The following is a 15449-nucleotide window of genomic DNA, read 5'->3' as shown; positions in this document are numbered from 1 at the left end:
TTGTATGACATCATGCTGAATAATAGAACTGGGGAATTGGCTGAGGGGACAGCCACTGCTTGATCTGTCTGGGCATTGGTCCTTGAATACCAAGTAATTGCCTGTGCATCACTTGTTTTTGTGTGTATATGTATAAAACTATTATTTTTTTCCCTTCCATTTCTGCCTTATTATAAACTGCTTTTGTCGTAATCCAGAAATTCGACTGTTTTCCAGTTCTCCAAGCTACTTTAGGGGCAAGGGGGTAAATGGCTTTATGGTACTTAGCTGCCTGCCAGGTTAAACCACAACAAAAGCAGGTGGAGACATGTGGAGGATCATATTGTGGCAGAATATATTTTTTTCTAAATAATTTCTTTAAAGTTGTGAATTGATATTTTGGAGTGGAAACAATGACTATATATAATTAGAGTAAAAATGCACAGGTTAAAAATAGCACATTGTGTATGATCTATGATCTTTTTATTACATGCATGCTTTTTTCTAATAAGGCTACAATTAAAATAATATTATATTTTTTAAAAATCAAGGTCTAAACTTTAGTTTTCTTTTATGTCCACTCCTAAAATTGTATTGAGATGTTTGTATTGAGAACTGAGGAATAACTGCTACACTGGAGAACTTCAGCAGAAGGAATTGCTCACAAATATGTAACTGCAAGTAATTTTCTCTCCTTTTATGAGACAAATGGCCTCCCTTACAGATTAAGAAGCTTGTAGATCATGACAGTGAGATATAAGCAGCAGGCTCAATAAATGATCAAAAATCACAGAATTGCAGGGGTTGGAAAGGACCTCTAGTGACCATCAAGTCCAATCTGAATCATGGCTGAAGCATGTACCGTACAATAGGTCACACAGGTAGGCATCCAGCTGGGCCTTGAATATCTCCACAGAAGGAAACTCCACCACCTTTTTGGGCAGTAACCAGTGCTCTGTCACCCTTACCATGAAGAAGTTCTTCTGCATGTTAGTATGGAACATCCTGTGTTCAAGCTTTACGCCTTTGCTCCTTGTCCTATTGCTGTGCACCACTGAGAAGAGTGTGGCCTCCTCCATTTGCTTCTCTTCAAAAGGGAGGGTTAAGTATTTAGCTGTTAGCTGAGAATAGGACTGATCTCTATCAGCCTATGTGTGATTTTGCTTCTATCAGCATTTTAACTGTTGGGATTTTTTTCCTTCACCACACTAAAATTTCATTGTTGTTGATAAGCAGCACCTTGATTCTCAGTTTTGAGGCTAAGGTATCACAAAATACTTTCTCTTGTGACATGTGCTAGGATCAAGCTAAAGTTTCTTGCAGCTTAGTTAGCTGTAAAATAAAATTCTGCAAGGCACTTCTGGAACAAAGCCAAACTTTACCCACTGTCCTTTTTCCTTTTGTAACTTATGAAATTTGAAGCACTTTTTTTTTTTTTTTAAGTGATGCCTGCTACTGCCTTGTAATGCTTCTGCTGTAACCTTTTGTGTTGTACTTAGTGTCAAGTTATCATGCTTAAAGGAAGTCAAAATGAGCTGTACCTGTATTGCGTAATGACCAGACAACTATGGAAATACCTGCTTTAATGTTTACTGTAAGTTTAGTTCTTACACCAGTATCTTTCTCTGTTCATATATCCTCTATTTTCTCTATTCTTCCCCTAGCCATGGACTTATGAAGAAGATAAGAAACTGAAATCAGGAGTAAGGGAGTTTGGAGTGGGCAATTGGACTAAAATTCTGATCCATGGTGACTTCAACAACCGAACTAGTGTCATGTTGAAAGATCGGTGGAGAACACTGTGCAAGATCAAATAAGGATACTTTGGACGTAGCATTTGATTATTCTTGTGCCTTCTCTACATAAGGAGCTAGTCTAGCTGTTCAGAATGATGAATTTATAGTCTCAAGAGTATCCAAAAACATTGTCCGAAAACATGAAAAAGGTGTAATAAAGTCTGGCCTTCTGTCTGCATGCAAGAGGTAGGTTAATTTATGCAATGTGGAAATGCTTAGGGTGATTACATAGGTAGGAGTCTTAAGTGGCAACATACTGACTTTATAGATGCTCTTAATAAAAGTGCTCTGTGTTTTTGAAGGGTTTTATCAGTGCAAGGTTTTATATGCAGTCAGACAAAACTCTATTATTTTGTTTTCTCCTATAGTCTATACTAATCTGATTTACTTCACTTTGAACTTTTGGTCTGGCTTGTCATCTCTTTCAGTAAGTTATACGAAAAATACGTATCATCATTGCTAATTTAACAAATTACATTTTTAACTTCAGAAAAAAAGGAATGTCCACATACATTTATATTTACAAGTAGTAAAAGTGCTACATGTGTACTGGAGACAAAAATGGGAACTTCTTTTATTTTTGAATCAAGCTTAAGTTCTAGGAAATAACTTTGACATAATTTATGTTGGCATAATAACAGTTCTTATAACAGTTCTTAACATCTCTTGATTGTCTTATGCCACCTACCTTGTCTTGAGAAGTCGCATTATTCTAGACCAGCAGGAAAGGGAAAGCTCCTTTTCTGAGCAGCCCAGACAGCACTCAGCAGCGTTAGCACAGGCCATGAAACATGTTTCATCTGTGCTCTGTTGTCTCTGCACTGTTAGCAAGCAGAGACACCCTCTTCTGGTTAGCTACCCACAGTTGATCACTGTAAACATTCTGCTCGTGAGAGGCTCTGAGATGTTTCAGATTGTATGGAAGACAATCCCAGAGCCTCAAAAAACACACATGCTTTCCACTATTGTACCGGTGTGAATCTAGATACCAGGTATTGTAGCATTCTTACAGGGCTTCTTGCATTAAGATTAAATAGTGATGTACCATTACAAAGGTATGTCCTATTCTGAATGCATACAGGACCTAAAACAGATCACCTTCCTAATTCCTGCCAACTGCTGCAATGTTTCTTCTTACAGCTGTGGCAAGCAGTTGCTGTAAGGTTCCACAGAGATATGCCATGTCTTAACAGTAAACTTTCTCAGCCTTAATGCATCATTTTTTTTTTTTCTGTAAATGTGGTGAATCTCAGAAGCTTGATAAAATACAGTTTACGTATTTTAGCAAAGAATACTAGAGTAGATGTAAATATGCAATTCAAAACAAAACTCAAATCACAGCACGTGTGTGTTAAGTGAGAAAGCCTGCAGTATGTAGTTACTTCAATGCCATGACAATAATTCAACACGAATAATAAGAAACAAAACAAGGATTAGAGCTCTGTACATAGCAGCCTTGCCTGTGTTCTAATCTTGCACATTTCTATATTAATCATTGCACATCTAGCAGGTTTAACTAGTAGTAAGTGATTTTTCTGACTGTCAGCTAAAACTCTAGTTATGATTGTTCATTCCTGTATGTAAGGTTGTTGTTGTTGTAGCTTGCTAATTGCTGTAATGCAATCCTACTCAAGGCAGTTTACAATAAATTACTGTTCATTAAGAAAATGAGTCTCCTCAAGACTTAGTTTATTTATGGAAGTCTTGTTTAGGTTTGTCTGCCATAAAATCCACACTGTATGCTAGTGATGTGAAGTTCTTAGCAAGGCTACTTCATTAACAACACTGACAAGTCTCACATTTTTATGAGGGTGGCTAAGCAGGGAAGCTGCAATGTAGAGAAAGAAATACTTACGCATTCATACTGTAAACCACTGTCCAGATGATACTGGGAAGGAACAAAGGATCTAAACTGAAATCTGGTTTGAGCTCTCAAACTTTCATTTTTATTCACCCATTACAACTTAATGATGACAGTAACTATTTCCAGACTTGAGAATGTTTGGCTGGCTCACTACTGAATAGGATCAATGCCTGTACACAGGAGTATAGCCTGTAAAGATCAAAAACCTTAGGAAAAGAAGCTACTACAGTTAGAAACGTTTCCTCTTTAATCACAAAAGAGAAATGCGAAATTTGCTTACAGCACTCTAATACAATTGTCAGTCTTAGTGTTTACTATTAAGACAAAAAGAGTACCCAAAAATGCTTGTTCCAGAGGCTTAACCGCTTTAGAGTTCGTTCAGTCTCCACAAAATACAGACAGAGATGTAGGTTTCTTGGCACTTGTGCTAATTTTCTCAATTCTTTTTTCCTGATGCTGTTTAAAGGTCTTTTTAACTCTTACGTAAAAATAAAACTGTGCACAAGGGGACACGAGCACTGCTCCAGTTGCCGAATCTTCTTCCAGGTTCCTTGGCACCGAGAGTTGCCAACTGCTTCCCAGTGTAAGATTTTACTTCTGAAACGTGACAGTAAATGAGGAATAAAAAATTGGTGCATTTACAAGCAACCAAAAAAAGTATACTTGTGTATCATTAACAGAAGACTAGAATTAAGATTTTAATTAGTTCATCTTGGTATTAAAATGCTTTCGCTGTCATGATACCTGCGAATATTCCAGAGCAGGCACTGTATTTCTTAGTATACAGGATGATTGGTTGAGTAAATGGTTATGTATGTATTGCATAGCATCTTAATAAATGTACAGTTATATAGACATATGTACAAAAGATATACACTAAATAAAAAAATCTATTGCAAATTGTAGACGTCTTATTTCAATATCAGCATTCTAGAAACTATATATAGTTTAAAGCTGAAATCTGATTTGGATTATGGTGGGAAGTACATTTTTCTAAGATCTCATACTTTTAAGAAGATCTGCACTACAGAAGTTGTGTTGTCCCTTTACAGCAGTAAATAAAGCACTGAGACTTAATTCATGTATTGAAATTATTCACTGATTTCATCTGTGTTTGAAATGCATTAGTTCAGAGCCATCTCTATGTGAACTGGAAGGGTGTCCCTGAGCTCTGCGTGTGATACAAGCTGTTTCTTTTTTTAAGGCGTAATCAACACAGCTTTTAAAGAGGCCTTGAAAGGTCTAAAATTCTGTACTAGGTTCCAATACAGAGGAGACAGCAAAGGAAGGTTTTCTTTACCCATCTGCATTATGGCCATCTCCGGAACAGCGGTGTGTGTCAGTGTTCATAGCTGGAGGCTGGCAAGCTACACAAACAGTATGTCCTTCTCGGAGGTACTGCATCCATCGAGCATACGGCCGAGTCTCCGAAGCACAGTAATGGGAAAGTGATTCTGTTTTAAATTCTACACAGTATCTGCTCAGAAGGGAGAGAGTTAAATTAGCTACAATAGATAAAGCATGAAAATTGAAATGTACTTACATATATTTCATTCAGGTGGAATTTATGAAGTGCAAGTTTGATGGCTGACAGCTAAAAAGTTTGTTTCTGACCCTCACCTAATTAATGGATTCTTAAAAACATTAAGCAAATTGTTTCTCACATTCCATTCCCCTGTCCAGTACTTATGTATTATCTCACTTTCTGGTTGTGTTCCATATTCTTAAATTACGTTGGAGAACATATCTCAATAACCTGTATTTTTTTTTTCATGACTGCTAGAAGAATAAATGGAAAAGAGGCTTCAAGAGTGCATATAAGCTTTATTGTTCTGGGCAAAGCATTATGAGCATTATGGAACCAGTGATAACACTCTGCTAGTATCCAAAAGAGGTCTTCACTGCTTTTCATTTTTTGTTAAAAACAAGGACTTAAGACAGATTGCATTTAGCCCATTTTGTTGGCTCAGAGATCTAGTTTCTTGGGCTTAAAGTTGTGGATATATTCAGTTTTGGTTTAGCCTTATTTGTGGATTTGCTTTGAGAAGCATCTATCCTCAAATTTGCTGTGACCACAATACCTAATTCAGGACAACTAGCAAGTAACAAAAAACATCTACAAAATGCAAATGACCTGCAGGAGACAAAAACAAGCTGTAGTCTGTTGAATTATGGCAAATTCAATTAAGTTTTTCTCTGTAGACAGATATTGGCTATGAAACAAGATGACCCACATGCATATGATAAATAGATTACCCAGTTTCTTTGTCAGAGGGCCAGGGGGATGATGCTGCTCTCAGTTTTCTTTCTTTACCATATTCAGAGGTAGTTATGAAAGCGGGAACTGGGGAAGAAAACAGGCAGCAAGACACAGTTGAGTCATGTTTCAATTAGTGTAACAGTGGATACATGAATCAGGAACTTGTGGATGGTGATGCTGACAAACTTACTGAAAAAGTGATAAAGGATTGGCAACATTGGACCTCACAGCTAAGTTCTCTCTGTATAATGTACCTACAAATGCCTGCCATCTAGTCCACAAGGACACAGGATGGGCTGGAATATTACAATGATCTTTGTTTCCTGTTTCATAATGAACTTATGTTCTAACTTTGCAGAGAGATAACTTGAGAGTTAATGTGGGGCTTAAATCAAGAAACTGAAGAAATGTGTGCAGCTCAGTTGTCTATTTAATAGAAATTAATCAAAAGCAAGCAGCAACTTGACAGCAGAAAATAAGGATGGAGGTGTTCAGGTTGGATGGGGTCCTGGGCAAACATCCAGTGGGTGGTAACCCTGCCCACAGCAGTGGGCTTGGAACCAGATGATGTTTTAGATCCCTTCCAACCTAAGCCACTCTGTGATTAAGTTGCATTTTCAATCAAATAATCCAGATAAAGAGAATACCATGTTCATGTCCACAGTCCTGCCCCTGGTAAGTCAGGTATTCCAAGCAGCCAGCCTTCTCCTCCAGAGCAGGACAAGGTTCCCCAGCATTTGTAGGTTCCTGTTGCACATAGCGCCTACGTATTCGCAGACTGGGTTTACATTGTTCAGCACAGCCACTCCAATGACTCCACTCTCCCACGATGCATGGATGAGCTGAAAAGCAGTAGTAAACACATAGCTAATAGTTAAGACTTCTGTTTGATCCTAATTGCTATCCAAATCTAAAGTAATAAGACAAAGCCATGTTTGGTTTTTTTTTAACATGCAATTTTGATTTTGTTTATTCTCAAAATATTGCAGTGATGTGGGTATCACATTTGTGTGTTTGTGTATATACGGATGCAGACAAACATAATAAAATATTTAGAAATGTAATCTCGGGTCCTTTTCTTCTGATTTCCAGTTAGAGAACAGTCCACTGAATATGTGAATTTTAGTCCTCGTGGATCACAGACTTTCTACAAATTTGACCCAAATGGGTTCCAAAACGCTATGAGGAAACTGCCATTATTTTGCAAGGGAACTCTGAATCATAAGAAACTACAATTCCCTCATGGTTTTGTATTCTGTGGTATTTTTCCGATGCCTGTTGAAACCGTTAGCTCACTTAGGGATTTTGACACCTTTTTTATTAGAAACCATGCAGGTCTATATATCACCGAATCATAGAGGCTGGAACGGACCTCTGCAGATCACTTTGTCTAAGTCCCTGCTAAAGCAGGTCCCGTGGAGTAGGTTGCATAGGAAAGTGTGAGCAAACAACCTGCTGTTATATGAGCACTTGGTATAAGAAGCAAGCCTGATATAGAGATTGCCACCAATTTGTATCAATCCAAACCAGAACAGGCAAACACGTGTATCTCTAACTTTCAGAAAGTGTAGACAGTTGATGGAAGACGGATTATTGCAGATAGTAAAAATAGACCATTTTTACCTTTCCAAATATATCAGCTTTAGAAAGGGAAATCACTGAATAATGGACAGTGATGGAAGCCCAGGCTAATTCCCAAATACACTCAGTGACGGACTGTGAGGTCACCAATGAAGGGGTTGTGACATCAGCACGATGTGACCTCGCTGTATAAATTCAGGTACTGTCAGACTTGTGTCCAGACTCCAGCTGAGCGCATCTGTGACACTTGGACTGCTGAATGAGGCCTTGGTTGGGTTGTGCTCTTGGGCTGCTGGCAGTTCTTGGTGCCCATTCCACAGCATCACCAGTGTTACCCCAGCCCTGCCTGGTTCAAGCAGCCAGGTGCCCACAGGGTGCTCTTGCAGCAGCAGAGGTAAGCGCTGGGAGGACACAGCCCTGAGGTGGCCAGCGGGGAGTAAGGGCCATGGGAATTTGCTGCAGAGGGACAGGGGCATCGCTGCTGCCTGCCCCAGAGACAGAGTGACCATGGACTGCTCCCCTCTTCTTCAGTTTGTGATGCCTGCCGCCCACTGCAGCACAAGTGAGGGGGCAGCTTCCTGGCTTCAACTCTCCCCAGCCCACCACACGGCCTGGGGCCACGGAGGTGCCATCGGACTGGACCTGCCCCTTCTATGCGCACAGTCCCACAGATGCAGCCTACATGACCCCTATCTGAAGAAGCTTTGCTACGGCTCTGCGCTCTGGTGGGCAAAGAAGCTGAGATGTGTCATATGCAGGCACTAGTTAGGGGCCATCCAATATTCGGTGAGGTCAGACAATGATTACGTTGAATGTCCTGTCCTGCAGCCTGCAACACACTCTATGTCATTGATAAAGATGTTTAAGTGCACCAGTCCTAACATAGAGCCCGGGGGTACACCACACATCAGCTTCCATCTGGACATAGAGCCATTTACCACAGCCCTCTGGCTGCAACCATCTAACCAATTATTCATCCACTGAACAGCCCTCTCTTCAAATCCATCTCTCTCCAATATAGTGACAAGGATGTGGTGTCAGACCATGTCAAAGACCTTGCAGAAATCCAAGCAGATAACATCAGTTGCCCTTCCATTGTCCATGATGCCATCACTTCATCACAGAATGCCACCAGTCTGGTCACGCATGCAGCAACAGGATCAGGGGAAATGGCTTTATAGTGGAAGAAAGTAGATTCAGACTAGATATCAGGAAGAAATCTTTACTGTGAGGGTGGTGAGACACTGGTACAGGGTGTCCAGTGAGGCTGTGGATGCCCTCTTCCTAGAGGCATTCAAGGTCAGGCTGGATGGGGCTTTGAGCAACCTGGTCTAGTGGGAGGCGTCCCTGCCTACAGCAGGGGCTGGAACTAGATGGTTTTAAAGGACCATTGCAGCCCAAACCATTCTATGATTCTGTGATCTCCTCAGACACAGAGGTGACATTGAAAGGTCTGTAGTCCCCGGGTCTTCTTTTCCTCCTTTCTTAAAAATGGGGGAGATGTTTCCTCTTTTCCAGTCACTGGGGACTTTACCTGACACCCAAGACTTTTCAAATATGACAGGGAATATGCCAAGGTGTTCAGAGACTCCGCACTAGCACCCTACTGACACCACGAAAAATGCAACACTGTGAATTACTGTCCAAGCTTTTGTGAATATCTATAGTGCATTAACAGCCCATCTATCTATAGCTCTCAAGCTGCTCCTCAACCTCACGATGGGCCTACTTATTCAGTTTCCATTTCTAAGGTGTAGATAAGGTGTAGATTTCTGCATTTGAGTGAAAACCATCAGGACATGACATGATGGTGAAAACAAACAGCAGACAAATCTGTTGTCATTAAAAGAAGATACAAAGCACAGTGACTGATATTTTGTATCGTATCTTAAGAACTTTCTTTTTCTCGGCTAAATCATAAATGTGTTTGTGAAAGCTGATAATCCACCCTACTGGCCCTCACTTCCCTTAAAGGAACACAATGATGTCATCAAATAATGTAAAGACTGAGCCGTTATTTCATGTTTGTTGCTTTTCACAGCCTTTTCAGCAGAGACAGAAATGACAGACTAAGCATCTGCTGGTTTTGGTACTGTCTCAAAACTGAGAAACACTCAAGATCTACCATATTTGTTACCCTCTAGTCATTTCCTTATTTTATACTCTGTGGTGTGTCTACCAACAGTGGTGTAATCCTTGTAGCTCTCATTTACGTTAAGCATGATAAACCATCTACACTTCTCCCTTCTCTTGAATTTTCCATTTATATTCTGGCAAAACAGTACCCCTGTCTTAACCTAGCTAGTGTAAACACAGACAATGTGTCAGCTATCTTCCATGTAGACGCAGATATCTTCACTAGAATAAAATGTTTTGCAGTCTGATTGCCAGAAAAGAGGTGATGGGCGCGTTGTTCCTGAGAATGAAGCTCTGAAACAAGCAAATCTTCATTTGTCCATTAACCTCCCAGAACAAAACACAACAATCACGTCACATCTTCATGAGACTGAATTTCCCTTAACTTCACCTCCACGAACCCCAAGTTTTAAAAACTCTGTGGCTCAACAACTTCATTTTTAGTAGTCAAAGAGAATACTGTAGCTCTTCAAAATGGCTCTGAGCACTGATCCCCCAGGGATTGGATTGAATATAACACTAAAGGTGCTTACTGACAGAACAAGTACAGCTCCTCCAAGGAGAAACTCTATGTCCACACAGCCATGGCAGGCAGAGCAGTAAAAGTAAGAGAAATGGCTCAAGCATTGGTGTCCATCAAGAAGATCCTCTGAGGACAAGCAGTAGTTTCTCTACACGAAGAGCACTTACCCTGTGTCCTCCCAGGACATTTAACCTGAGCATCAGCCTACTGCCAGCAGCTTTTCCTGGGAGCTATGTGGAAAGGTGACCCAGGCTGAGCAGACGTATTCCTCTGGGCCATTTCCCTTCTTGTAAGCGCATCTGTCTGGTACCTGCACACCATGGTCCTGAGTGAGCCAGGAAAGGCTGTGTCTCCTGCTTACCTCAGCCGTGAAGTACTGTGTACTGATTCATGCTGCTTCCCTCAGCATCATTAGCTGCTTTTTTTGTCCTCTGATAAGCTTATTTTTTTTTCAATTTAATTATAATTAACGTCATGTAATTGAAATACTATCAGAAATAGTTTTATAAAAACTTGAACATGTCTGTCTTAATATTACAGTTTCTTATTGATTTGGAAATTCCCCAGTTCTTCAGTGTTTTCACTGCACTTTGCAAATAGACTTAAAATTATCTTTTGTGCAGTATGAATCACACTTTACTTTGCTTTCTCAGTTTTTGCCTCTTAAAGGCAGGTCTTCAGCATGGTACCTTGGGAATAGCACAAAATATATTTTATAATCAGTGGTTGGGATATCTTACACTGGTTCTGAATTGTTTGGAATCTTGCCTCTCATTAACTACACCTAAATGAAGCTTCTGCCTTTTCCACTAACATGCAATGGGAATATACCACATGTTTTGGATCACATTTTTTCCTAAATTTCCTGATTACAACTTAAATCCCCACAGGAAGCTTTACAGCTTAACCATTAGTTATGTTCTTTTATCAGTGTTGCAGGAAACCGATGGGACCAACACAGTCATTCAGAAAAACACTGCATGCCCTCTGGGATGCTGCCAGTATGAGACACTGGGAAGAAGCAATTAAGCGCAATAACCTCTGGTGTTTGTGACTGGTTTTGTATGACAGAAATCTCTGGGTTTCCTCTCTCACTAATTCTCTAATTTCTCAGAGCACTACAGATATCACAAAGCAGGTAAAACCCCTGACAGAGGCTACCTGGCAGACATCCACACCACACTATTAGAATTCCCCCGCACTCCTCTCTCATTTTGCACCAGACCAACCTGCCCACTTCATGGGTGACTCGACAGCCGCGGGCAGGCAAGTGGCCAGGGATGCTGCACCTCACCTTTAATGGGCTTGATACTGCTAACTGAAAGAGAACCAAAGAGCATCCCTGGGGACTCAACCACTGGTTGTCCACCCAGATTAATCATTGGCATCCCCTGGCATTTGCTGCTACTTACTGATAAACACTTTCCCCAACATCCGGGGTATGATTAGTAGAACAACGAAGGAAGCTGGGATGGGAAAAACTGCATCAGACATTGATTCAGCAGGCACTGCGCTCCAGCACCTCTAGAGCCCTCAGGTTGTACCCCAAAGCACATCACAGACACAACGTGTCTTTTTATTTAACTGTACAAGCACTGATGTTGATGCCTCCCACAGCTTAACACCACCAAGAGTGCAGGATATAACCATCATCTAGCGTGGCTCCCTTATCTGCTGACTCTGTTCCAAGCTAGCTATTAATGACCTGCAGAAGTAAGAATTTCCATGTAATTTTAATCCACATTAGCACCCTCACATGCAGATAACATCATGGCTGCATCACATTTTCCACACAGAAAATTCCCTCCCAAAGGGATTTAGCAGCTGCATAACAAATAAAGGGATGACTTTATGTCTTCCTGGAATTAAACCAAGCTGACAGTGAAATACTGGTCATCTGTAGCAATATATGGCAATTTTATGATCATAAAGATTTAGAACAAGAAGTCTGAATTGCCTCAGTCATGTGAAATAATAAGAAAACTGGGTTGCTAGAATGGAATTCAGCCAGAGGGATAATAATCATGTCACTTGCAGTCAATACCCAGAGATCATTAAGGGATAGTATATCAATTTTGTGCCTCATTGGAAAGATGTCAAGTTCTCCAGCACAACAGAGAAATTGGTCCCAGAGCTGACATATAAGGAACGGTGTCATCTCTTGAAATAAAATAAAATAAAATAAAATAAGTAAAATAAAATCAAATAAATTATCAGAGACCCAGATCTACGTCTTCATGGTCTCTGTTTATGCTTTCACTGGTCCAGTTTAGTCAACCCAACACTGACAGATGATCACTCACTGAAAGAATGAGGACTAATTTGGAAGAGAAGGATACAAGGTAAAGTAACGTGAAGGATGGGATGTGCTCAGGTACCTACCAAAATGTGCATGCTAATGAAGTATTTGGGGCTTCAAAGATACACCCAAAAAATTGCTTTGCTGTCCTATGAAACATAACTTGAGTGCTCAGGACTTTTTAGTATCTGTATATATTAAGAACTGCAAATCATACATTTTTTTTCTGAGTTGCACTCTATTTAATTTCCTCTCATCTCTGGAACAAAAGGGATTACAGTATCTTCACTGAGTCACTGCAAAACACGCGTCATAGCATATACGGGTCTGTGGATTTTCTTAGAATAATCATTTCCATACAAGTGACATGGTCATTCTTTTTTCAAGCTTTCTCATTGGACAGTATTTACAAAAAGTCTTTGTTCATTGCTAGAACTGTAAGGAAATTTTTTTTAAAAGTGTAAGGAAATTTACTTAAAAACTGTTGGACATAGGTTTGGCAGCCCCAGACTCCTGCTGAGCCATTCTATTTACGAAGTACCAGGCATAGAATGACTTTTAGGCATGAGAAAATTCAACCGTAGTGTTGGCAGAACTCCCTGCCTTCCATTGGTTTCTAATGTTTTGGAGTATTGCTTTTGCACAATTCCTTGATCAAATATATTTAATGATGCACGTATTTTACACTTTCCCCAAATACGTTGTCCTGTAAAGTATTTGCAAACTGATGAAATGTCATTTCTGTTGAAGTCACAAGTAGAGAACAGGATGACAAAAAAACTGTAGCACAAGAACAGCTGGCCACCATTCTCCACGTTTCTGTTTGAACTTGTTTTATCTCTGCATTCAGAACAGCATTTCAGAGTGAACTAAGCCACAGGCACCCTTGGTTTCCATCAACTGAACTAAGAAAGGCATCATGGTGAATCTTCAAAATCCAACAGGAACAAAAACTACTTTAAACATGTAGACCATCCTCGTTTACACTGAAGAGTCCCACTTCATTAGAATTTTTGTTCACACCAGACATATTGCTGCTTGCAATAAAAAGTATCTCTCCATTTACCTTCGAAATAACTGTTTCCATTGATCCATTTTGCAGTTTAGGGATGCATAAGCTATAGGACTGCCTGGCTGGGCTGCCAAAATGCTATCCTCCCACACCACACTCACAAATGTCCTGCTGCCCATGGCTGCTCTAATACTGGTGCTTGTGGAGCCAGGCAGCAAGGGATTTACACCAGTCAGAAAAAGACACAGCAACAAACAGCATCAGCTTCCGAAGCTGGCCCACCAGCGGCCTCCACTCTGGTGCATGCAGACAGACAGGCAGAGACAGACAGACAGACTCTGCGAGGCCCTCTGAAGTCTCACTAAGACTTTGCCTTCCCGCCCAGATCCAAAGTACCCAAAGTCCCCATGGGGCATGGATCACAGTGCGAGGCCACCACCACTGGGCTCAAGACAAAAAACACCACATCGCTAATAACAAGGTACCTGATCAGAGTTGCGGAAGGAAAACTGTCCGACCAGAACCTTTCACACACATCTCCTTCAGAGCTCTGGTGTCAGCTCTTCTGCTCAGACAGCTGTGCCCGCTCCCCATGCCAGGCAGCCACAGGCCGGCTCAGGTCCCGCAGCGCAGCCGCCATGGCGCCGAGCCCACTGATACGCCCCAACTGGCAGCACCGCGCTGCCCAGGCGATGGCCTGACGGATGCAGGCTGGCACACCTCCAGCCAGCTCGGAAGGGCCGCCGTGCTGCATGAGGCCTCGCTCTGTGCCAGAACACGAGGGCAGTGTCCTGCTTGGCGACGGAGCAGAAGCAGACCATCTCCGCTCGTGGGCAGCACTGCCCAGGCAGCCCAGCCTCCCCTCGCCAGCTCCTGCCCCCATAAACTGGGCCTCTCTCTGGGGTTCCCCAAGATGTTTGCTGTTTGTTTGGCTGCACGTGAGGAATCAGCTCAGCAACCCAGCAGTCCTGTGCCCCCACTCTAATGGCTGTGCAATGGGGATGAGCGTGAGCAAGAAGTGCTGCGTTTCGGAGGGAAAAACAACGTCTGACAGTAGAGCTCAGGCAGAGCTGGCCCACAAACCTGACCAGTACGCAGCGTGGGCAGCCCTGCAACACGTCTTCAGTGGCTCCTCATCGAGCACCTGCCTGCTCCTGGCCATGCCCTCGCCCCTGGGCTGCTGACAGCAGGAACCGACGTGTCCCTTACAGCCCGAAGAGGCTGCCTCACACCCAGGAGAGCTCCCAGCCAGCGGAGCCTCAGCGGCAACGAGCAGCCCACTCACGGCCACTCTCGGGGTGATCCCACCCGGGGCACGGGACGGGGCCGGCCAGCGGCACTTACCCGGGCACGCTTGGCTGTGGTCGTGGCAGCAGTCCCGGGTACGCCGGCATCCTCCGTCGCAGTAGCAGCTCCCATAGCCCCCGTCCTCCCGCCAGCCGCTGCTGACACACGCGGCGTCCCGGCCCTGGCAGCACCGCTCCGAGCAGCTCCCGTCGGCCCCGGCCCATAGCCGCCACAGCAGCCCCAGGCACAGCGCTCCGCTCAGCGCCGCGCCGCCCATAGCCCCGACGGCCTCCACCGAGACCCGGCGGCACGGGGCGGGCTGGGCAGGCGGGCGGGCGGGCGGCGGGGCGGGGGGGTGGCGGCCGGGGAGGCTCTGCCCGGCCCTTCCCTGCCCGGCTCTCCCTGCCCCGGCAGCCGCGGGCTCTGTGCAAAGTGGAGGCGTGTGAGAGGTGTGGGGCTGGAGCGCGTGTTGCTGGAGGTGAACCTCCAGCGCGATAGTGACCTGCACAGCGATGTGCCGCACTGAGTCGTCCTGAATAGCCATGACCCTGCATGCAGTAATCATCGTCACAGAATCATAGAATGGCTTGAAAGGGACCTTAAAGTCCACCGCCCGGTTCCAACCCCCTGCCGTGGGCTGGTTGCCATCCACCGGCTCAGGTTGCCCGGGACCACATTCACCTGGCCCTAAACGCCTCCAGGGATAGGGCAT

The 15449-nt window shown here is 43.1% G+C and overlaps 2 protein-coding genes across 2 annotated transcripts in view; one reads left to right on the top strand and one right to left on the bottom strand.

The window, feature by feature from the left end:
* Nucleotides 1-4542, top strand: part of TERF1 (telomeric repeat binding factor 1) — a 24047-nt gene extending 19505 nt beyond the window's left edge. Inside the window, exon 9 of the mRNA XM_042809046.1 lies at nucleotides 1644-4542. Within this exon, the coding sequence (XP_042664980.1) occupies nucleotides 1644-1796 (153 nt within the window). The 3' untranslated portion in view covers nucleotides 1797-4542. The remainder of the gene's footprint in view (nucleotides 1-1643) is intronic.
* On the bottom strand, nucleotides 3699-15449 carry SBSPON (somatomedin B and thrombospondin type 1 domain containing). The gene is given in 7 exon segments (XM_042835184.1): nucleotides 3699-4236; nucleotides 4940-5116; nucleotides 5896-5983; nucleotides 6547-6741; nucleotides 14795-15077; nucleotides 15079-15219; nucleotides 15222-15449. Coding segments are annotated over 7 exon segments (1230 nt in total). The 3' UTR covers nucleotides 3699-4118.

This window comes from Centrocercus urophasianus, unplaced genomic scaffold (genome assembly GCF_019232065.1).
Source record: "Centrocercus urophasianus isolate 14NV4802_14NV808 unplaced genomic scaffold, USGS_Curo_1.0 seq_11, whole genome shotgun sequence".
NCBI lineage: Eukaryota > Metazoa > Chordata > Aves > Galliformes > Phasianidae > Centrocercus > Centrocercus urophasianus.
This window is presented reverse-complemented; position numbering and strand designations above follow the sequence as displayed.